Source organism: Pocillopora damicornis, chromosome 4, assembly GCF_964200805.1.
Source record: "Pocillopora damicornis chromosome 4, jaPocDami1.2, whole genome shotgun sequence".
NCBI classification, from domain to species: Eukaryota; Metazoa; Cnidaria; class Anthozoa; order Scleractinia; family Pocilloporidae; genus Pocillopora; species Pocillopora damicornis.
In genome coordinates, this window is record NC_142673.1 from 24,574,413 (window position 1) to 24,598,672 (window position 24,260).

At 37.4% G+C, this 24,260-nt stretch overlaps 3 protein-coding genes and 1 long non-coding RNA gene across 4 annotated transcripts; 3 read left to right on the forward strand and 1 right to left on the reverse strand.

The window, feature by feature from the left end:
• Positions 1-4,386: 4,386 nt before the first annotated feature.
• LOC149047349 (uncharacterized) lies at positions 4,387-5,475 on the reverse strand. The gene is made up of 3 exons (XR_016186407.1): positions 5,255-5,475; positions 4,845-4,931; positions 4,387-4,634 (listed from the first exon to the last, which is right to left on the reverse strand). It is a non-coding gene; the product is annotated as an uncharacterized LOC149047349 (long non-coding RNA).
• A 7,816-nt stretch (positions 5,476-13,291) lies between these two features.
• On the forward strand, positions 13,292-16,160 carry LOC113683397 (uncharacterized). The gene is given in 3 exon segments (XM_089205704.1): positions 13,292-14,396; positions 14,399-14,574; positions 14,576-16,160. Coding segments are annotated over 3 exon segments (1,029 nt in total). The 5' UTR covers positions 13,292-13,861; the 3' UTR covers positions 14,894-16,160.
• Positions 16,161-21,863: 5,703 nt separating this feature from the next.
• LOC149047350 (52 kDa repressor of the inhibitor of the protein kinase-like) lies at positions 21,864-22,445 on the forward strand. The gene has a single exon (XM_089204256.1). The coding sequence runs from the start codon at positions 21,864-21,866 to the stop codon at positions 22,443-22,445; it is 582 nt and encodes a 193-aa protein (XP_089060382.1).
• On the forward strand, positions 22,191-23,579 carry LOC149047351 (52 kDa repressor of the inhibitor of the protein kinase-like). Its single transcript, XM_089203396.1, has one exon. It carries the CDS (start codon positions 22,551-22,553, stop codon positions 23,310-23,312), a length of 762 nt encoding a protein of 253 aa, XP_089059522.1. The 5' UTR covers positions 22,191-22,550; the 3' UTR covers positions 23,313-23,579.
• Positions 23,580-24,260: the final 681 nt, after the last annotated feature.

A 24,260-nucleotide genomic window follows, 5' to 3' on the forward strand; every position in this document is an offset into this window, starting at 1 on the left:
GAATAACCAGAACCAATCAGAACACTAAGATTCAACTCAGGACTACCTTGCCACATAATTGGTTATTTGAAATGCAGACGTGTAAGCTGCTCTAGAATTGTTTATCGCGAAAGTAAAATTTTTGAATTTTAAAAAGTTTGTAACTACGTGTGTTCATTATATATTTGAGTTTGCGTCGCAAAATTTTAAACGGCAAGGCTGACGTGCAGACATGCTAACAGGAGAAGCTTGTTTCCTGTATTGTTTGCTCAAATTTAATTGGGCAGGTTTTTCAAGACATTGAGAAATATCAGTTTTTTCTCTTACTAATAACACCTCATTTTCAAGCAGTTTGACGAACCAGTCAGGTTCCGATCAAACGTTTTAAGGATGAAACGTCAACCGTTGTGAAGTATAGCGGCATAAAACTGAATTGCGTGAAATTTGAATGCAAAATGGTGTTTGACTTTACTGTAGAGAATGATAAAGCGAAATGCAAAATCAAGCATCAAGTGGAGAATGTTTTAATTCGTCGTGGTTATATGGCTCTGGCTGTAATGATAGAGAATGCCTCGCAATATAGAGTCAGTATCAATTGTGGTGTCAGCTTTAACCTGTTGATCGCTATCTGTAACTGATAGCTGACACTTCTTTTAGAAGAAACTCTCTGTCGTGGAACAAACGATTCAATTTTCATCAATCAGAATGTGTATGTCTGACAGGTTTCTTCCAGATACTTTATTTGCATAAGTATCTGAAATTCTAAGGGATCCTATTTGACTTATTAACAAATTCGTTCATTAAAAGAACTCCGCTTCGTCAAATTATCGTTGTAAAGTTTTTCACTTCTTCGCTGTCATTGCGTTTCCAGCGGTGGTGGCCTGGACACGCAAAGGACAACAAAAGCTTAAACGGCTGAGTTAGTGTGAGGCCAGTAACAACTAGTAAACCAAGGAACAAAAGGAAATTCTGAATTATTATGGAGATGTCAATGAGCATCCCAGAGCTGCTCTTCTTGAAATAAAACTGATAAAAACCGTGGTTAGCCGCCCGGAATACAGGGGGCTGTTTTATACTAATGGACCATAAATACCCTGACTTAAATGACAATTCTGGTTCCCTTTATTTCATTGAAGTGTGAGCAGCTTTACCAAATAGTCCATGTGAAAGATGATTTATCGGACAACCTTCATGAACATCAGTCTACAAAAGTATTGTCAGAAGGGAAACATCAAGCATTTTATAACTTCATTTTTCATTTTTTTATCTCAGTTTTTCTTTGCAGCTTGCATGGGATACGTGTCCAAGCAGAAAGGCGTCATGAGAGATGCGATAGTTTTTGTTACAGAAACTTGTGTGTTCATTTCCATCCAGAATGACTCGAAATTTTAAAATTTAACAGCTAAACCTGCATAGCTCTGCAAATTTTCAAAAAACTTAGGATGGCGTAAGCCACGCTAGACATGTAAATGTCGGGTCACCGGCTTCATCTATTCTCACCACATTTGCGTATTCAGGTTAACACCAGGTTCTCGAGTAACATTCTTTTATTTCCTTGTAGATAAGACACAAGGCTTTTTTCCTCGTACGCAAGCTAGATTTCCACACCTTTTAGGATATTCAAGATCTTAATAATGACTTTTACGATCTAGTCACACTATTCTATTATTGATAGCATTCAGAGTTGAAAAAATTTAGGGAATCATCGTGGATGGATTGACAGCTCGACATCATTAGGAAATCGCACTTTCGTGGGGCGCCTTGAAAGTAACCCTTATCTATCTATAGACTTCCAGTGAACTTAAATCAGTATATGAAAAAAATTATCTTTGGATTGTTCTTAAAAGTTAATGCCCCAGTGAGATATAAAGAAGTCCCTAGACTTAATACTTCGTCCAATAACTGGTTCGCCTCCGCACTTGATTAATAACAGCGGCAGTTTTCTTACTTCTACACCTTTTAAAGTTTGATTCTTTCAATGCGGACGTTCCTTTCTACAAAAGGAGCCTTAACTTTAAAAATAAGACAAAATGACAAATGCCCGACAGCTGTGTTTCGAAAGAGGTATCCTACAGCCTTTCCGCTAATCTTCAGGTAATTGTGTCACAACAAGCGCGTAAACGAACCCAAAATGTTCTGCAACCCTTCCCAGCCATGAAATTGATTTTGACCGAAAAAGAGACGAAAAATCATTTCTGATCGCGACATCCTTAAAATATCCTCATAGAAAGTCAGAAACAATGTTCTTTGAAAAGAGCCTATGACAACTTGAAATATACGGAAGTATATAAGTCAGACGCAAAAAACGTTGATATAATCACGGTGATATAATCTTTCGGGAAACAACAAAATCTTGTAAGAGAGGCGCATGATTTTGTACATAAAATAGTGCGATTTGTTTGAACTCAGAAATTTCCGTCAGTAGCGTTATTGGTATAGCCTCTTTCATAGTCTTCTGAAATCTCGCAGTAAGATGCAGGAAAGCAAAAGAATAGCGTGATGCAGTCAGCCAAGAGGACCTCAGCTGCCGTTTAGCCAAAGACCTTACTCGCACGTCATGTTATTCTTACTTGGATTCACATCATTAATTTTCTTTTGCCATCGCAAAATATCTATCTAAGGTTACTCTGTCTCTATTTAAGCAGCAAAGTAAATATTTTGCGCATTTTTGGATGATTGAAACGTCATCTGGCAATAAGGCAAACTGGAAATATACAGAAGTATATAAGTCAGACGCGAAAACCCTTAACGGTGTTAGAATCTTTCGGGAAGCAACAAAATCTTATAAGAGAGATACATGAGTCGAAATTTTTAGTACCCTCTTTTGAATCATTAAAGCAGCAACACTTAAATCTGTTTTGTGTCTTTTACCGTTCTCACCGTGGTTTACCTTTTTTAAAATAAAAAGGCTACTTTCTCGATGAGAATTTTGCAAAATTGTGTAATTCCATTGACATGTCACTTCACCATAGACAATGTTTGCATTATTGTCACTATCATCTTCGTTGTAATCAATATTTTTATTATCATTTGCTAGTTAAAAAAGATGAAAGATTATAAGAGAAATGGCCAGCCATATTATTGCGATTGCTTTGTCTTTTTGAGTGCACTCAGTTAAGCTTTGTCAGGATTAAAACTAATTTGCGGCGGAAAAAAAGAATGAAATATTAAGGAAATATGTTATCGTATAACCGTCTCATTCTTCTTTGTCTTTCGATTTTAGTATCTCTACGAGCGCTTAATTTTGTTATTTATTTATTTATCCATTCGTGTTTTTTTGCGGATGTCTTTTCTCTCGCGCAATTCAATCCTATAGAAAACCATTACGCTAACATATTTAAAGCTGGGTGGCGGTCAACGTGAGCCAGTCCGGATACACTCGCCAGCTTTGTCTACGCTTTTTAAAAAAACCTGAAATTTTAACGAGTAGGCTTTAGCAGACCGCTGCATGTTTTCCCTTTTTATTCCGCTGGCCGGGAGGTCATGGCGCATGGGTAGCTAAGATCAAGTCACAAGAGGAATTATGTTACTAAGCAGAGCTACCTTAATGTCGGATTAAAATAAAAGGCACCAAAATAAAATACATCATTGGCAGCCAACGAACGTGCTACATTGGCGGGACACGTTGTAATTCTATTCGTTCGATCTTATCCGTTAGTATGAAATTTAACGTGAATTTCTCCGCGGCAGGTGATGATATAAATTTCACTTTATGGTTAGATGTTGACAGTTCTGATGCCTATCAGCCATCAGTCTTGGCACGTTTTGACAAAGACGGCCCACATCTATCGAAACAACCAACATTTGAGTATGCCAAAAAGACTACCGGCTGCAGGGAAAGAGGCTATGTAAAATAGTTTCAGCTTACTCCAGCCAGATAAAATTCTTCAAAACTTTAGCTATATATGCCTAGCTCTGTAGCTCAAACTGATTGGGATTTGTTGCTGTTCCATGATTCTTAAAATGAAGGACCAATATCATGCCTTTCTTCAATGGTGAAACAAAAATGACTGCAGCAGCAGTGCAAGCGGAAAGATCCACCTATGTTTATAGTAAATTGCTTATAGTAAATTGTGAATAAAAATCAGTTTATTGCGAATTACAGGAGCAATAACTCCATGTTTAACTAAACACCAATATAAAGGCCTCGATATAAACCCCTTCATTCTAAAGATCTTATTAGTAATTCTCCTTTCTGTCTATCATACAGTTTTTTATGATTTTATAATCCACTCAATGATATTTTTCCTTATTCTCGTCTGTTGTTTGTTTGATATTGTATTGAAATCCTAAAGAGAAGATGTGTCTTGGTCAGACATGGGAGTTAAAGGGTTAAAGAGTCCTCACACTACCCTGGCGGGCGACTTAAAATGTTAGGGCTCAACAACAAATAGAGCAAATCGTACATATTCACCATATGGACCACAGCCTTTATTGAATTCAAACAATTTATAGATTTTCACAGAATATAATATTGATGATAGCGGCTAAAGCATCTCTTCTCAATTTCGTTATTTAGGAATGAAATTATGTTTTAACTTCAAGTTAGCTGTGTAGTCTTCACTGCAGTGAACCTATTTCTTTTGTTCCATTCCACATCTCAGCTCGCGAGCTTTTAAGCAAATTTCTCTCCGGTACTGTTGCTCACGTTTCGCCTACAAAGATTCAACAAACATAGTCTTCAAATTTCTCTTCAAATTTATTCGAAAACAAAGAAATAAAAAAACAAGACCGTTAAGCTCTGACGAATATTTGGAGTAAAATGCATGAAAAGAACCGAATGACTTCTTTTTACGATTCAACTATTTGGATACTGACTTAACCAGACAAACCGAAGAGACCATAGATTAAAAACCTGTATTTACCTCCTCCAAGCGTCTACGGATGTTCATCTTCATAATTTCTAAATTTCCAGCCTCTCCTTTATCTCTAAACTTTTTCAGAGTCTTTTCCTAAAAGAATTTAAAACGGCTTTCAGTGCGAAAAATTACTGAGTTGAACAACTAGGATCATTCAACAATGATATGAATGAAATGATAAAGAAAAAAACATTATTGAAAGATTCCAGCTCATTTTGACATGAATAAATACATAGATAGGGTATGTCTACGCTCACTAATAAGTGTTCCTTACTGGAAATTCTCCTTTTGAAAGGAAAAAACATTGCCACTCCCAATCGAACCACTTAGAATATTCAACTCAAATTAAACATTAACACTATCTAAAACATTTTAGGTGGATTGAAAACGAGAGAGATTTCTACTTATTCATGTACTTTTTTTCCATCGCATTTATTTCTCTCACGGCAGATAGGAATAGTTATGGCGCCCTCAACTAACATCGAAGAAAGGAACAGAGCAAAAACACAAAGTGCTGTAGTCTTCATCTTGCTGACACAAGCTTCAGTGAATGAAAATTTCTGGTGTATATATTAATCGCCGGCGATCCAAGATGTTTGCAGCTGTATAGAAACGTTTTACCAGCTCAGCTCGGAGATAATTAACTACTTTCTCAGTCGGCATTCTTCACAAAAATGCGTCAGTCAAAATGTGCCATAGTTCATTTGATAACGGGATTTTAATCAAGTTGTCCAGTTTGCTTTATTGGCAGATGTCAGTTCAATCAATACTTCGCTGCGTAAACTGAGTAACCTAAGACAGATATTTTGCAAAGGAAAAGAAAGTTAATGAGGTGAAACCAACTATGAGTAACATGACGGACGAGTAAGGTCTTTGGCTAAACTTGACGGCAGTTGAGGTCCTCTCGGCTGGCTGGATCACGCTATTCTCTTTCTTTCCTGCATCTTACTGTTAGATTTCAGAAGACTATGAAGGAGGCCATACTAACAACGCTGCTGACGGATTTTTCTGAGTTCAAATAAATCGCACTATTGAATGTACAAACTCGTGTGCCTTTAATGTAAGATTTTGTTGCGTCCCGAAAGATATATGTCTCCGTGAGGGGTTTTCGCGTCTGACTTATATACTTCCGTATATTTCAAGTTGTCATAGGCTATTGTCAAATAACATTGTTGCTGACTTTCTATAAGGGTATTTTCAAGTTGTCGCGATCAGAAATGATTTTTCGTCTCTTTCTTGATCAAAGTGAATTTCATAGCCGGGAAGGGTTGCGGAACATTTTGAATTCGTTTACGCGCTTATAGTGACATAATTACTGAAGATTAGCGGCAAGGCTGTAGAATACCTCTATCGAAACACAGCTGTCGGTCCTTTTTCATTTTCCTTTATTTTCAAATTTAAGGCTACTTTTGTTTAAAAGGGTGTAGGAATAAAAATCCGCCGCTGTTATTAAGTCTAGAAACGTCTTTATATATTACTGCGACATTAACTTTTAAGAACAATTCTGAGAGTTTATTATTTTCATATAGCTTTTGAGCTCTTTTAAAATGTATAGATAGATAAAGGTTATTTTCTAGGCGCCAGTGCGAAAGGGCGAGTTTCTTATGCTGTCAACCTTAAAATCCACCTACGATGATTGCCTAACTTTTTTTCCTCCACGAAAATTTTTCTACATATTTTCCACCGTTTCTTCAGCTGTACGATTTTCATTTAACCAGGTACAGTTTGCATTAGCATCTTTTAGTGAAGTTCTTCCTCCCACGCAAATGGAAACTAGCCTTCAAAACGCAGTCATTTCAAACTGTTTTGTATCACGGCCGAATGTAATTGGTTGGAGTTTGAGTTACCGCTCAATATTTACCTGGGACTTCTCAAAGAAACTTATTCAAAGTAAGTTTTAACATTCTTCGACGAACAAAAATTTTAAGATTGTGAATATTATTATTACGGTGATTAACTCCTTTTGAGCTACCTCTACAGAAATAGAAAAAAACTTGACTGATACCTTAGGAAGTGTTAAAATCTAACATGCTCACGAGGAATATAGCCTTAGGTCATATCTGCAAGGAAACAAAAGAACGTTACTCGAGAATCTGGTGTTAACCTAAATACGCTAATGTGGCGAAAGTAGATAAAGCTGGTGATACGAAATTTACATGTCTAGCGTGTCTTATGCCTTCCTTGGTTTTTTGAAAAATTGTAGAGCTACAAGCTCTCATTATAAAAACCATCTCAAAACTTGAATACCCTAATTGTGAAAACCCTAAGAAGTGTTAAAATCTAGCATACGCACGACAGTACTCAAAAAAGTGAAGAACTGGATAACGAGAATTTTACAAAGCGGAATTCTTTTTGTCAACGAACTTGTTACTAAGTCGAACAGAATCACTTAGAATTTCAGATACTTATGTAAATAAACTATCTGGAAGAAGCCTGTCAAACATACACATTCTGATTAATGAAAATTGAATGGTTTGTTCCACAACATAGTCTCTTCTATTGAAGTGTCAACTATCAGTTACAGATAGCGCCGATCAAAAAGGTTAAAGCTGACACCACAATTGATACTGACTCTATATTGCGAGGTATTCTCTATCATTTCAGCCAGAACCTTATAACCTCGAAGAATTAAAACATTCTCCATTTGATGCTTGATTTTGTATTTCGCTTTATCATTCTTTGCTGCAAAGTCGAGCACCATTTTGCATTTAAATTTCATGCAGTTCAGTTTTATGCCGCTATACAGCACGACAGTTGACGTTTCATCCTGAAAGCATTTGATCGGAACCTGATTGGTTCGCCAAACTGCATGACGATGCAAGTGTTATCAGTAAGGGAAAAACTGATATTTCTCAATGTCTTGAAAAACCTGCCCAGTTAAATTTGAGCAAACACTACAGGAAACAAGCTTATTCTGTTGGCGCGTCAACACGCCGGCCTGACCGTTTAAAATTTTGCGGCGCAAACTCAAATATAGTGAACGCACGTGTACGATGTGGTTACAAACTATATTGAATTCAAACATTTTATTTTCACGATAAACAATTCCGTAGCAGCTTAAACGTCTACTAAACACTAGACTCAATTCTTTTGTTCATTTCACATTCCAGCTCACGGGCCTGTAAGCAATTGTTTCTCTGGTACTGTCGCTCACGTTACGCCTTAGGATTCAAGTTACAGAAATTAAAAATTCCGCAAAATTCTCTATCATATAACAAGGAAGTGCTGAGATGAATCTTTTCTGATTGGTTCTTAATCGGAAACGGTCATTAACCGTGAATTTTTAATTCTCGAAAACCTGCAAATTCAAAATTTTCAATTAAAACTGTAAAGAAACAGGTCCGGCAACAAGTCACCAAACGACTGATTTCAATAAAGGACGACGAAAAAGAATAACATCATTTACCAGGCAAATTTTATTTTGATCTGGAAACCTCTGAAAAAAGCAATGGCGAAAGCCAGAAGGCTATTTACGATTTTATCAAAAAAACTAAGCCGATAAAAGCGAAGAAGATATAAAGCTTAGTGATTAAGAACGAGGAACGCTTTAGTGGTCGAATGGTCTCTAATTGCGTGCAACGGTATTGAGGTCATTGGGGATTGTATATACGAGATAAAACAAATTAAACATCAACAACAACAAAAACAACAACAAAAATTTAACGCTACTCTTCCTTACACCCAATTTCTTCTGAGAGTCTACGGATGTTCATCTTCATCATTTCTAAATTTTAAGCCTCCCTTTATACGTCATAACTTTCAGTTTCTGCAAAAGTTTAAAAGGATATTAGAGAAGCAACCTCGAATTTTTGGCCATCTACCATCACCAAAGAAAGAAGCAATGCGATAACTAGTGCGATGCAGTTTTCACCCTTCTGACAAAAGCTTCAGTGCATGGTAAATTGTCGTATATACCAGGGGGTAAGTTTCTGAAGAAACTGTGGTGCTGCGTCGGTGGGAGAGTATAACATGGTAATTTAATATTATCAACTCAGTTGATAAAGTAAATTTGCCACCGAAAAGAGTTTAAAAGCCGACGTTTCGAGCGTTAGCCCTTCGTCAGAGCTGTTATACTCTCCCACTGACGCAGCAACACAGTTTCTTTAGAAACGTACCCTCTTCATTCATTTGTATACACGATAATTTACCGTGCACTAGAGCTTTTGTCAGCAAGATGAAAATTGCATCGCACTGGATTAGCCCTTAACTCTCCCCATCTTATACTGATGGACAAACCAAGACAAATGCAGCTGTTGAGTAGAGCTCTTCCCGCACAACTCGAAGAAAATTGCTCAGTCATCAGTGAAAGTTCTTCCCTTTACGAACATGTTGATACTCTGAGCACTCAAAATTTTTCATCAATGCTGTGGTTGTCTAATTGTAAAAGAAGTAGCACTTTACGGATCGTATATGTAATTATTTGCTCTCATTAAATGGATAACTTGTATAAAAACAGTAATAACATCTTGAGTTCTTATCTTTTATCCTTTGTTTCTTTCCAACTTAATTTATTTTCATTCTTCTTCTGGTTCTTTTTCCGGTTTGCAAACCTTGAATGATCAGTACTATGTATAATATTTTTTTTAATTATTTTTTTTATTCTCATTATTCTCTCTTGTATGACATACATAGACTGTGTGCAGCTCGCATTAGCATCTTTTCATGAAGTTCTTACTCTCCCATTCACGCAATTAAAAGCATCTAGACAATTCGTATTCACTAATATCTACGGACATTACACGTAGCAAGAGTGTTAAGTTTTATCTTTCGGCTGCATACCATGGCCGATTTTGCTTCGGTGGACCCTGGAAGATCGTTCAATGTTTGCTTAAGACTGCTCAAAGTAACTCAGTCAGGGGAATCTTGTTACAATCACCGAAAATATATAACAAAAAAGACATCGTGTTAATAACACCTGAAAAAAAAATTGATGATAACGAAATATTCACTGACACGAGGAAGACGTGTCTCGCAACTAACGTCATTTCAGTATTCAGTTTTTGTTAATTTTGAAGTATTTCAGTCTTTGATTTCTGTGTAGACAGACAATTTATTTGGGGTAAAAACGAGATTTCAGAAAATGCAAAAGCTTTCATGATGTCCACCTACTTGAATACGTAGCTCTTGTAAGCTAGCAAGACAACAAAAAGAAAAAATAGATACGAACTGATACGAAACTTGTAACCCAATTGATGCATATTTAAATTTTTCTTCTTTTTTTTTTTGCGATCAGAGCGTTTTGTGGACTGATGTAAAATCAGCTTGTCGATCAAATGATCTTCCTTTTGAACTAAAATGTACATTTGCTCACGCTGAGAGTAAGTCAAGGGTCATCTTTAATAGCTCAATATTCATGGTCCATGTGGGGTTGAAAAAAAAATTGAGTGATTTACTCATTATCCGAGGCTCTTCATTCACGCTGCAAGGACTTTTTCCTCTAACATTATTTATTCCAATCCCCAAAAGCAATTCACAAATCAGTCCTTCTACTAACAATTTACTTGCTGATTCCGATACTGAAGTATAAAATTTCAAGACCTCCCAAATTCTAACCATCGCCTTATCGTAACAGTTTCGTATTTAGTTCCCTTTTATCCCGCACTCAGACCCAGTCCATGTCATGTGTTCGTCTCTAGTTTCCTCTTATCTTTTTAAGAGATTGTCCTCACTGAGCTGTTTTAGCACCATCGTCCTATAATATAGTTTCAGTTTTTCTCCGCCCTTAATTCACGGTGCAGCTTTCGGTTGATTGCCTAAAACACAGATATATAAGGACCACACAGAAACTAAACAAACAGTCAAATAAACACGATGATTGTGAGGAACATCATTCAGACGTGGAAGTCAGTAGGATAAGAAATTGCAGTATTAACTGTGTGAAATGCCCAATATAAGCTTTCAGGAGCAAAGCATGAACAGACGAACAGAATTTGAAACGAGTTTCAGACTTTCAAAAAGCTTTAAAATCCACAGTTTATGAATCAGTGATTACGTTGGTCCAGTCCTAACCAGATTATCACTTTTAAATAATAAAAATGTGTAACTGACTAGTCATACGAATTGGCTCTCGCATGATAATAGGTAGTTCTATATATACCTATCATTCTTTAAACTGAAAAAAAACAATCTGAGGTCATGTCGCATCCTATATATATACACCATGATTCAGCAATATGTATTCCATACTGCAGTTTCGATCAAAGCATAAGATCAAGATTTTAGGTCTTCTTTTTAATCTCTTGGCCGAAGCTCTTCAAAAACATAAATATAATCGTTCTTTGAAAACGACATGATAGCCAATCGTTTATTATCCTTTGCAAACTAATTGCTAGTCTATAAAAACAAAAACAATCGTCAAATTGATTCATCTAATAATAACACAGAAGTCTAGAATTCTTCGGTAAGTTGCAACTCGGTAATAGAGTTTGATCAGCTCTCTTCAAGATTGATCGTGACGGCCATTTCGTTCTCAAAGAGGCTGCTTCTTTTGATATCTTACCTTATATGGATTGCATTTCAGTTTCCAGTTTCTATTTCTAATTCTTTACCTGAATTTTACTCCAGCTCTCTGCAATAACCAGCTTAACTGGTCAATATCGATATTTTGTTAAATTATATTTATCAGGATTGTTTTGACGATCATAGGTTTATCAAAAATATCGCACTCTTTAATGAATTTTAATCCAAATAAAGTAACTACCTTGTTATGTTTTTTTCTTTCTTTCTTCCTTTTTTTTTTTTTTTTTTTTTTCATGCTTTCCAGTTATTGGAAAGATCCTCCTATGTTTACTTGGGGATGCACCGGGCTCATAGTAAATTATGAATAAAAAAATTGCTGCGAATTTCTGGAGCAATAACTAGATGTTTAAGTAAACAGTAATATAAAGGCTTCGAGATAAACCCCTTCACTCTAAATATCTTCATTAGTAATTCTCCGTACTGTCTACCATACAATTCTTCTGTTGTTAATTTGGAGAAATTGGTATTGGGTATTTCTTTATTCTCATCAGTTGTTTGCTTGATATTGTATTGAAATCGTAAGCAGAAAATGTGTCGTGGTTAGTCATGGGAGTTAAAAGGTTAAAGAGCAGTTCCAAGCAAGATTTATCGCGTTTCCTTCGGTGAAAGTTCCTAAGATTTGCTGGACCGTTAAATATATTTGTGCCCTTCCTGGTGCTTGTTGATAAAAAAAAAATTTTGAGACGAAATTTGAGATAGACGAAAAAACGCAAAATTGCAAATAGTGAGGAAACTGCCTTTGTAACCCCTTTGTTTAAGCTTTTAAATGTTCGGCAAGAAAAACGTCACAAATTGTGAACATTTTAAGAGATTTCACCGAGGAAAATAGAAGAAAATCAGAGGCAAAACCAAGTTATCACTGACGAGCGCCACGGAACCTTAACCTAATAACGAAAATCATTTTTATAATACTCAGTACAGCAAACGATAGTCTGAACCTTACTCATCGCCCTTTTGATGGCTTTTAGTGATCTACAAAAGCGAAAAAATAAAACGTTTTTAGAAAAACAATACGCTGGCGTGCGCGCCATCATTGAGCAAACACCCTATGGAGTCTTCTTAAAAGGAAAAAAAGTTGCCATTCTTAATCGAACTACTTAGACAATTCCACTGAAATCAATAAGGCGAACTGTTTAAAATCATTTTATCGAAAAAAAACCATGAAACATTTTAGATGGATTAAACCACGAGAGATTTGTACTTATTTATGTATGAATTTTCCCGTGCAATCCGCTCTCCGACTGGGAGGAAAACCCACGCTGAAGTCTTTATCTTGCTGACACAAGCTTCAGGGCATTAAAAGTTCTGGTATATATAATAACCGCCGACGTTTCAAGATGTTTCCAGCTATATAGAGAGGCTTTACCAGCTCAGCTCGGAAAAAATTAACCACTTTCTCAGTCTGCACTTTTTAGAAAAATGCGTCAGTCAAAATGTGCCTTAGTTTTTTTTGATAACGGGACTTTAATCAAGTTGTCCGACTCTGAAAAGCCAGACCTCTTCATGTTGTTTTCTCAGAGGAAAACATAAAAACTCACGATTTTCGTACTGCAAACATACGCCACGCTGAGGGCAATTAAATAGGAGATTGAAAACTATACCAAGACGTCCTCGTTTGCTGTTTATCACGCAATCATCGAATAGAGCCAAAGAAAAAAATTTGATTACTTCCAGAACTGCTAATGTTAACAATGTGTGTTAATACTACATATACAGCCTCAGTCATTGATTATGATTTAGGCGATGTGTATGGTTTGGGTTGTTGAAAGCATATGAATTGAATTGAATGTGCAACCCGTCAGAAATGCATTCATTTAATTTTTCTCCCTAACAAAATACTACAAAACTTAATTAACTTGAAAGCGAAAGGCGTCATGTCGTTGGGTGAACCGTCGTAGATGCTTTTTTTCATCTTCCGGTCTGCATATGTTAATTTTAGGTATTGATAGGTACTTTCTACTGAGAGAAAATGAAAATTGTTTTTCTTGCAGGGCTGACGGATATAGATAAAGTCTTATGATGTTTGACTAGCCGATGTGCCTCACAGTCCAAAACAAGCAGCTGGCGGGACAAAAATCTCATTATTTATTCAACTGACTTCTTTTTCACCTGTCTCGTGTTCAAGTTATCTTCTGTTGGTGATCTCCCTCACTTTATGCAGCGACATGGTAATTTGTATTTGAGTCAAAGTCAGACAAGCTGACGAATCATAGCCAGACACACATGCTGGAAATTTTTTAAATAATTTGATCTTTCATAATTGTCGACAAATGTACTGTTCCGAGAGACCTCTAGGTGCCTCATTTGGCTAGTTCGAAACGGAATATTCCATCGAGGGCCTGAGAATTTCCAGTTTGCTCTGAAACCGAAAAACAGAGGCGTGACTGTATAAAGGACAACAGAAAACACCTTTACAAATCGGCGTCAAGTCGAAGTTCAACAAATGCAATATTTGCTCATACGTTGATTTTGACGCGCGTGCGGGAAAAAGTCAGAGAGTTTAGATGGCTTTAGCATCGGTGTCAAGTATGTGTTCGAACAATGGTCCTCCAAAAGCTCTCTCATACTTCACAGCCTCCTTTTCAGCTTTCCTAATGATTTTAACTATTCCTGGAAACTTTCTCGTCTGTTTGACCATCATAAAAGATCCCTTCAGGAACTTGAAAACGCCTTTTAACTATTTCCTTTTAGGTCTTGCGGCCACAGATCTGGTTGTGGGAACGATTATGGATCCCGTGTCAGTTGCTTTTCACACCAGCGAAGGGCTTCAACTAAACATCGTAGATATCAAAATCTTGCACATTTTATACTTTATTTTGTGCACGGCGTCTATTTTAATACTCATGGCACTAACCGTGGAGAGATATGTGGCCGTATCATCGCCAATGAAGTACAAAACAATGGTTACCTCCAAACGCGCTATTTTAACATCCCTGTCAATTTGGTTGGCAGCACCAGGGTTTTCTTTTGCATACTTCCAACTCGGATTTATATTCTACTCCTTCATTTTTGCAAAAACTGCTGTTTTCAGCTCGTTTGGGTTTTCATCTTTGTTCATGTAGGAATACTTGAACGACTGCGACAAAGATCGAGATATTGGCGAAAGAGGAGAGCAGTGGAGAGCACAAAATCTGATGTACAGGAGAACCAAAAAAATCTTATCAGTGCAAAGAAGGACAGCAAAGCAGCTAAAGCATTGATGATTGTGCTTCTTGCATTTTTTTTCTTCGTTCACACCAGCTTGTGGTATGATTTACTTGTTAAATTTTTGCTCAGGCTGTAGTTGTGCGCTAATTCATTGGTTGCGGGATTTGCAATTCTTAATTGTGTTGTGCAACTCTGGTATCAACCCTTATTTAAACGCATGGAAGCTTCCTCAGTTCAAAAGAGCTTTCTACTAGCTTCTTCATCTCAAGGCACGCACGAAAATAAGTGACATTACCACAACGTCAATTCATGCCACTGGCAAACGAGAAACTAGCCAAATACCTGAAACTCTTTGCGGTGAAGACGAAAGGATTTCATCCGTCGAATAAAACTTTACAAACATAAACCAATAATAATTTGCATTATTAAAGTACCTGAAAATAGTGCGTATTTAAAATTTATCAGGATGGGTGGTAAAAGATTTCGGAACAACTTGCTCTTATTTCTATCTACAAACATTACGCTATCGACATTGCTGATCCCAGCAGTATGCATGACGCTTGTCATATGAACTTCGTAATAGACCTCGCTCACTGTAGAGTCTCTGTGGCTCAGTGGTAGAGCATCGGAGCGCGGAATCCGAAGGTTTCAGGTTCGATTCCTCATGGGGACTCAGAATTTGTTCTTTGTCCCACGCTCGTGACAAGACGAAAAAACATTCTCAGGAGCCAATGGGCTGATTGTGACTGATCCATGTGGTTCCAATTCATCTGCAGATTCGGAGATAACTGCATTTGATGGGGGAATTGTTCATAACCGTATAAATGGGTTTACTGTATGCCATGAAATTTTTAGAACAGGTTTTGTCCGTACGCCTTTGCCAGAATTTTCCACCCATTAGGAGAACAAAGTACCTTCGAGGTAGCGCCAGTTCTCATTACGTAATGCACGAGGTGCGTTTTTTCCAACTTAAAATACAATCAATTTAACTCCTCAGCTTATTGTCAGTCGGCGGGTAAGTTGGTAACAACCTGGCGCTCTACCAGGGTCTAGAATATAAGTTGACTCTCCTTTTAGATCATTATCAACATTTCAGTATCAAATCATTCCAAGTTATAAATGACTTCGATTACATTGTGGTGTCCCTTAAGTTCTGTTCGTTTTCAGGACGGCAGGAAAAGGCAATCTAAAAGGCTTCCCTTTGCGCAACTTGAGGAGTATCTGGTGGGATGACATACGCTCATCATCGGTTGGCATTTTTTTCTCTAAAGAAAAAATGTGGCATTTGACTCACATTACAACTAGACATAATATTCGATAACTCTGTATTACTATTACCACTAATCTTGAGCATGAAGAAATGGGAGCCAAAAAAACGAAGGTTGCTGAGCCATCGAGTATTTGAAGCTGACAACGAAGACTGAAGGTTTTTTCAGTGAAAATCATTTCGAATTCGCAGCCCACAATTGGAGTGTCGACCCTCTTTTTGAAGCCCGCTGCTGAAATATCGATTCGCCAATAAGGGTAAAAATATGGGTTTTCACTGAGCTTATGTCGGCTTTCTCCCAGCGTCTACATAAAAAATGAAAAAACAATATGAAACTTGGTGCGCCATAATCTACACTTTTCCACTTGAATTCGACGAACGTACACAGAATATTAGTCTTGTCCTTGTCAACTAATCAGTCTAAGTCAACATAATCAAATTTAGGAAGGAAGGAGGATGGCGAAAGGCGATGAAGGTTATTAGGACGGATTTAAATTGACGCAAATAAAATATTTGGTTTACGAATGCACTGAATATGGGTAGCTACTTCAAAGAAGACTGTGTCTCAATGTCACTCAATAACCGAAAAAACGATCTCACCTCAGTCAGCCAGACATGTATTTCCCTCTGAGTTTTCTCTCTCTTTGACAGAGTCATTGTTCTTTATAGCAGAGCCTTCGCTGGTAATAGCAGAATCTTCGCTTGTTATGACCGAACCTTCTGCAGTCATGGCAGATCCTTCCTCTTTATCTCTTACTCTCAACATGTTTAATGGATTACGTCCGATAAGTTCAACAGAAAGTCCAAAAATAAGACCAATGTATGCAACGAAGACCAGGAACTGTACAAACGGCGTCACGTCCATGTTGAGGATGGGTAAAGTCATGTTTTGTACCTTTGCAGGAGGATTTGTTTTGACCACAGGCTTTAAAATTTATGCAGAAACGGGTTTTTCTGAAACTTGGCAGCCGTTATGATGCACACTTCAAATTGAACGCGAACCGGGGGAGGGTGCATTCATTTTCATTTTATAGAGGGGCAGGGGTGGGGTTTCCTAACCTGAGGTTCGAATACTTCTTCCTAATTGACGAAGAACTATTGAGCAACTCGATATATATATTTCGTATATGCGTACTTTCCTTGTAGTATGGGGTACTTTTCATCTAAATTCAGTAAATCAAAACAACACTCAAACATCTTGCAGTAGCATGAAGAGGGGAAATTAAAAGTGTTTTCTATAAATTTCATTTTTTCTTTTGCAACATTTGTAATCTTCAATTTAAAGCGTCCCTTGCAGCTTTCCCCATTGTTTTCCCTACCGCAGCCCTTCAAACCCCTTTCTCTATATACCTTTAGCCTGAAAGTGTCAAACTTGCTGGTGTTGCAACCCCGTCTATATTCTATCGTAGGTACCCCCCCTTCTCTTAAGGAAAGGCATAGAAAGCAATATTTGATAACCTGGTAGAGATGTGTTATTAGAATGCCTTCCCCGTTGAGATATTCGTTTACTTTAAACGGTAATTTTAAAGAATGTTCATGGTTTCGAATACGAGATTCATTACCTACAGTGGCCCGGTAAAATTGCCAGAGAAGAAATGAGTTTGCCATGATGTCTTCAACAGGTACCAGCAGCTAGATTCTTAAGAGAGGTTGTCAGTAATTTTCGAGAATCCGGCGACAGAAGCAAAAATCCAGCTTTTTTTATTTGCTCAAAAAGACCCTTTTGGTGAAACGTTTTCAAAAATAATATTCAAAAGTTCCAGGGAGTGTTTGTTTTGGAAAAAAATACGAAAGTTCGAATTTGGCTAAAACGTACCTAATTTGCATAATTTCTATTGGGCTTTTAGTGCATTTTCACAACGCTCGCACAAGACAACGAAAAATTATCTTGGATTCACTTTTTCATAAGTTGTTTTTCATCCCTCGGAGTAGCTTTGCAACTATATTTCATCTCCAACTGAACTTTCTTTCGTCTGTAACCACCCGCGTAAAGTACACTATATTTTCTTATCCGTTTGTACGCTGAATTTTGCTATATTTCAGACGGCCATAACATCGAGGGTATTCAATGTACATAAAATAAAAGAGCTCTTTCCAACGAGAAATTCTTCATGTTTATCATGTAAAAATAATATTTTTGGCCCATGAAAAGCTAGCGCGCCAGACCAAAATATATAGCGTGCAGTTTCACGGAGTTAGGCCATTTTCCTCGCTGTACTCCTATTGCAAATCGCATACTATTGAGACAAAATTCGACGTTTTTTGTCTCTACTTCGGTTTTGATTCATTTAAATATATCAATTTTAACTTAAAAATTAACCTACCTTTATTGTTAAGTGAACAAACCACCGTTTTAGGTAAAGTTTTTGAGTTGACTTTTCTCGAGTGCTAAATAAAGAAATCGCTGTTTACAAAGATACCAGCTCTGTCGACGTGTTTTTAGCTGAAATTGGCCCGTCGCATATATTGTTCTTTAATTTACAATCTATCCCACTGGCATAACTTTAGGGTAAATTCCATGTAACTATAAATGTTATTGTAAATACGTGAGCGTTAGCTAAATAAAATCTTCGCACATTTAAAATATTCGAAACATGTAGTTGTCGCATGAAAATACTCTCTTAATTATACATGAACTTCGGTGTTTTGCTCGGTTGCTTTTGTAGATTTCTACCACTTGTCACTGTAATTAAAACAGTATGTTTGTGTAGTCCACCTGTTTAGATACATTTTCAAATCAACTGTAGGTTGGAATTCTGTTAGTAAGAATTGTCGAAGAAATCCGAGAAAAATGGCATGTAGCACAGGGCAGTCGTGCTACATTCTGTCGTACCGGTTTCAACGAAACTTTGCCAGGTTAAAGGATCTACCCCAAAACTGAAAAAGACAAACTGGTTTCTGTTTTGGTTTTTTCCAGGGGGATATAGACCACCCCCCGGTTTTTCTTGATCCTTAGTTAATGTCCACCTCAAGTATCAGTCAATTTGATTGACGGCTTGTCAATCAACAGAGGCAAATAAACGACTGAGTTTTTAGACTTTTCGATTCATCCAAATATTTGACAACTTTGAAAAATGAGATGCAAAGATCTTTATTATTATTTTTTAGCTTAATAGCAGCTGTACCCTCTCCTGTAGTCTTCGTCTAAATTTGCAAGGTCACTCCTTATCTTCTGCCTTGTTAGAGGCGGTTGCCTTACTAGTTTCCTCCCCTGTCCAGCTTATGTCAAGGAGATCATTCTTTGCTTTCTGAGAAAAGGTGGCTGGTTTTTGTGTTTTCCAAATAGCCCATGCAAAGTCTATTTGGCTAGTTAGGGATGTTTCGTCAGAAGTTTACCTGAGGTCCGACCTTAAACGTAGCCACCCCCTTTAAAATGGCAAGCCGGTCTTCGTCCATTTTCTCCTGATCTCATTATAGGCGGATTTTTTTGTCAGCTTCACTGTGTTTGTCTTTGTTAGGGTGCTTTTGGATGGCAGCCAATGACTGAAACGTCTTGATACATCCTTCCTCTTGGCAAGAATATCTCGCTTTCTTGTTCTGTCTGTGACGGATTGGATATAGTTCTCGCGATGACCAACGTTCAGGGATCCGTGCACGTTGCTGATAACCACCCACTTCTACGATTAGTTCTAAAGTCAGAGGGAGGGTCGCCCACCTCTATTCATGCGAGCGTCTCTACAGTACCTGCGTATCCCTAGCAATCATATGATATAAAGTTCATTTCGGTCACAAATCATTATATGCTCTTCTGTATTTACAAGGACATGGCTTTTGTCAACACTGGGAAAAAACATAGTGAAGAGCGACAGTAACTGCGCTTTTTATCGTTTTATTTCACCTTTTCAAGATGTGTGTTGCATACCTTCTTTCAACAAACGACGCCTTCTAAATAACTGTTCCTAGCTCTATGCAGGCTTTCGTCGCATATAAATTTGATATTGCCCTTTATGAGGGTTAGGACAATCACTATCCGGTTCTTTGAAGCTCAGTGTTGTAGAAATATGACCGTAAATTCCAAAAGTCTGAAGTTCTCGAGGTTGCGTTACACTCTGTACTGCTGTTTCTAGTATTTAGCTTTCTCGATCTATTTTTTTCTTAGTACCTCTCTTCCTTTTCCTAATCTTTATCGGGCCATATTCCACTCGCAGCCAATTGTAAACGCAAAGACCGAAGGAACAGCAGAAATGCCGCCGATTACTCAAATCTGATACGACAGACGTGGAGGCAAATCGCTGCCTCATATCGGGGGTTTGGCTTTCAAAATAAACTGATCGGATTTGTTTTCAAGCTGGGATCATAGTTTATAGAATATGCATATACCACCTTTGGTGAATGCAAATTATGTCCCTCTCAGCGTGGTGCATCTTCAGTTCGTTTGGTTGACAGTCCTTTTAGTTCTAATGAGTTCAGAAGATATGTTGAAAATAAACGTATCACAATCTTGAATCCTTCCCTTGTTTTCCTCATTTTTTCCACAAAGCACAGCAGTCATCTAGATCAATTTTTTCTCAATTTTATACAGTTATAAAAGGAACAAGTTTCATAGTATTGAAAAAGACTGATATGTGAATTGCGCCAGACTGAGCGAAGGGCTAACGCTTGAAACGTCAGCTTTTAAACTCTTTACGGTGGCCAATTTCTCCCACCGACGCAGCACCACAGCTTCTTTAGAAACTTACTCCCTTGATTCATTTGTATATACGATAATTTACCATGCACTGGAGTTTTTGTCAGCAAGATGAAAACTGTATCGCACTGAATTATCGTATTGTTCCTTTCTTTGGTGTTGGTAGATGGCCATATCGACATAAAGATCTGCAAAGAAAAAGAGAATTGCGGCGAGTCAGGAGAAAGTATATATATATATATATATATATATATATATATATATAAGCGTAGAAATAGTCGATGTGTTACCCGGTTGCTTCTCTAGCATCCTTTTAAACTTTTGCAAAAAACTGAAAGCTATGAGGGATAAAGGGATGGAGGCTGAAAATTTAGAAATGATGAAGAAGAATATCACGTTGACGCTTAGATGAGATTGATGTAAGAAAGAGTAGCGTTCAATGTTTGCCTGTGTTATTGTTGTTTAATTTGTTTTGTCTCGTGTACACAATCCCCAAAGGCCTTAATTAATTAATACCGTTGCACGTAATTGGAAGCCGTTAAACCTCTAGAAAGTTCTTCATATCTTCTTCGCTTTTATCAGCTCAGTTTATTGATAGCCCACAGGCTTTCGCTATTACTTGTTTCAGAGGTTTCCAGATCATAATAAATTATTTGCTTGGTGAATTATCTTATTCTTTTCCGTCGTACAACATTGTAATCGGCCGGTTGGTGACTTGTTGACTAGTTTCTTTACAGTTTTAGTTGCAAATTTTGAATTTACAGGTTTTCGAGAATAACCAAAACCAATCAGAACTTTAAGATTCAACTCAGGACTGCCTTGCTATATAATTGGGGAGTTGAAATGTAGATGTATAAGCTGCTATAGGATTGTTTATTGTGAAAATGAAATATTTGAATTTCATAAAGTTTGTAACTACATGATACACGTACGTTCATAATATATTTGAGTTTGCGCCGCAAAATATTAAACGGCCAGGCTGGCGTGCAAACACGCTAACAGGAGAAGCTTGTTTCTTGTAGTGTTTGCTCAAATTTAAATGGCAAGTTTTTCAAGACATTATGAATATCAGCTTTTTATCTTACTAATAACACCTCATTGTCAAGCAGTTTGACGAACCAGTCAAGTTCCGATCAAACGTTTCAGGATGAAACGTCAACCGTCGTGCAGTATAGCGGCATAAAACTGAATAACGTGAAATTTGAATGTAAATGGTGCTCGACTTTGCAGCAAAGAATGGTAAAGCGAAACGCAAAATCAAGGATCAAGTGGAGAATGTTTTAATTAGTCGTGGTTATATGGCTCTGGCTGTGATGATAGAGAATGCCTCACAATATAGAGTCAGTATCAATTGTGGTGTCAGCTTTAATCTGTTGATCGACGCTATCTGTAACTGATAGCTGACGCTTTCATCAAAAGAAACTCTATGTCGTGGAACAAACGATTAAAATTTTCATCAATCAGAATGTGTATGTCTGAAAGGTATCTTCCAAAAACCATCCGAGAAGAATTTATTGGGTATTACATTTGTGAGGAGGGATTAACAGGGGAGGCTATCAAGGACATTATTACTGCAGCTGTAGCAAACTTAGGATTGACAATGGAAGACTGTCGTGGGCAGTGTTATGATGGTGCAGGCAATATGGCTGGAAGACTAAATGGAGCCTCCTCATTGATCAGTGCAGAACACGAAAAGGCAATCTATGTCCACTGCATGAACCACAGGCTTAATTTGTGCATAGCAGACACTTGCCAATTGCCAATTGTCAGGAACGTGATGGATATGGTGCGCAAGATTTCTAATTTTTTTAACAACTCTCCCAAGCGTCAACAACATTTAATAGCCAAGATCAGAGAACTATTGCCTCGGGCAAACCATACTGTTTTAATTGATGTGTGCCGCACACGATGGATTGAACGGATTGATGGAATGGACCGCATAGTTGAACTTCTCTACCCAGTCACAGCTACACTTGAAGACATCTCACTTAACAGAAACAGCCCTGGAGACTCAACCTGGAATCCAACAAGCAGACATGATGCTTAGTCCTTAATTAATGCAATCAACTTTTCCTTTATTGTTTCTCTTGTTATTGTCAGACATATTTTGGGATTAACTAGACCACTCACAGTGAAGCTGCAACAAAAAGCAATGGATCTTCTAAAAGCTAAAGATGAACTTGCTCTTTTGAAATCAGTCCTTGAAGACATGAGCACTGACATTGATAACAGACATCATAATCTCTACCAGGAAGCAGTGACCATTGCAAGACAAGTAGCAGTCCAGCCAGAAATGCCAAGGATAGCCCAGAGACAAATGCATAGAAATAATGCTCCTGCTGCAACTCCTGAGGGATATTTCAAGATCAATCTCACTAGAGTTTTTCTTGACCATGTACTCCAGCAGCTCAACACCAGATTCCAGGATGATGTATTTGTTTGCTATAAAGGTATTTCGATTATTCCCTCTGTTTTACTAGCTACTGACCCTGCCTGGAAGGCCAATGTTTTGGAATTTTGTAACCATTACAGACAGGACATACCAAATTATGCAGGATTACAGGCAGAGCTTTTGTTATGGGAGAGATTGTGGAAGGGGAGGGATAACAGAGGAGATATTATTCCTGACAGTTTGGAGGCTACACTGAAGGATATTGACAAAGATGCATATGTCAACATCTATTCCATGCTGAAAGTCCTGATCACAATTCCAATTTCATCTGCATCTTGTGAGAGATCCATATCATCCCTTCGGAATCTTAAGAACTATTTGAGAAATACAATGACCCAGGACAGACTGAATGGATTGGCACTGATGCATGCCCACAGAGACATGGATTTTGACCTTGAACGTATAATAGATTTATTTGCTGAGTTACATCCTAGGAGAATGAGAATGGCAAACATTTTGTAATAATTTTTTGCACCAGCTGTTTCTAGAGTACTTGTGAGTTATGTTCTGTCTGGGTTATGGCCTTTAAGTCTCATAATCCTTAAACTGATGGAGAACAGTACAGAAGCTCAAACTGGTGCCTGTATAACTTTTTTCAACTCATTTCAAGGTTATTTTCTATTTTGTTTTACTTGTGATGATTTTCCATTGACATTGACATTGGGTTTTCATGTTAAGCTTAAATGGTTAACAAACATTTTCACTGAACTCAACCAGCTTCACAGCAATTCCCAAGGATGAAGAAAGGCTAGTATTATTTCAAATTATCATTTTACTTCAATTTGTATATCATTTTATGATTCTTATAATTTATATTTTTCTAATAATTGTTTTATTTTTTTAATTCCAGCTCCCAACACAGGCTAACCATCCATAAAGCCCTTCTCTCTCTCTCAAATTCTTTTCTGTGTTGTGCTCCTATAAATGAAAAGAATAAAAGCCAGCTCAGGAAATGTTGTTTTTAGTGTTGCTAAACATTTGGATTTATTGAGCTTGGCTTTCATTCATTTCATTCATTATAGGAGCACAACACAGAAGAAATTTGAGAGAATATTTGGAATATTTGTAGATCAGAGTGTTTCCTGTGGTACTTTCAAGAAAAATAAATGTTTTTTGCCTTTTTGATTACATGCTTTTTTAGTCTTTTCGGGGCAATTAAATTTTCTAAAAATGCATGAAATGGCCTTTAGAGAGCTCCAAATTTCAAATTTTCTCGGGGGGTATGCCCCCGAACCCCCTAGCAGGAGTGGGTCCTCGGGTGGAAACTACTCACTCAAAATCCTGGATCCACCCCTGATAAGATCCCGTTGTTAAAAAAAAATATGGCACATTTTGACTGACGCATTTTTGTGAAGAATGCCGACTGAGAAAGTGATTAATTTTCTCCGAGCTGAGCTGAAAAAGCGTTTC

What these genes read in the sequence shown, in the direction of transcription:
- LOC149047350 (XM_089204256.1), top strand. Translation starts at nt 21,864, where the DNA reads ATGTGTATGTCTGAAAGGTATCTTCCAAAAACCATCCGAGAAGAATTT.
- LOC149047351 (XM_089203396.1), top strand. Translation starts at nt 22,551, where the DNA reads ATGGATCTTCTAAAAGCTAAAGATGAACTTGCTCTTTTGAAATCAGTC.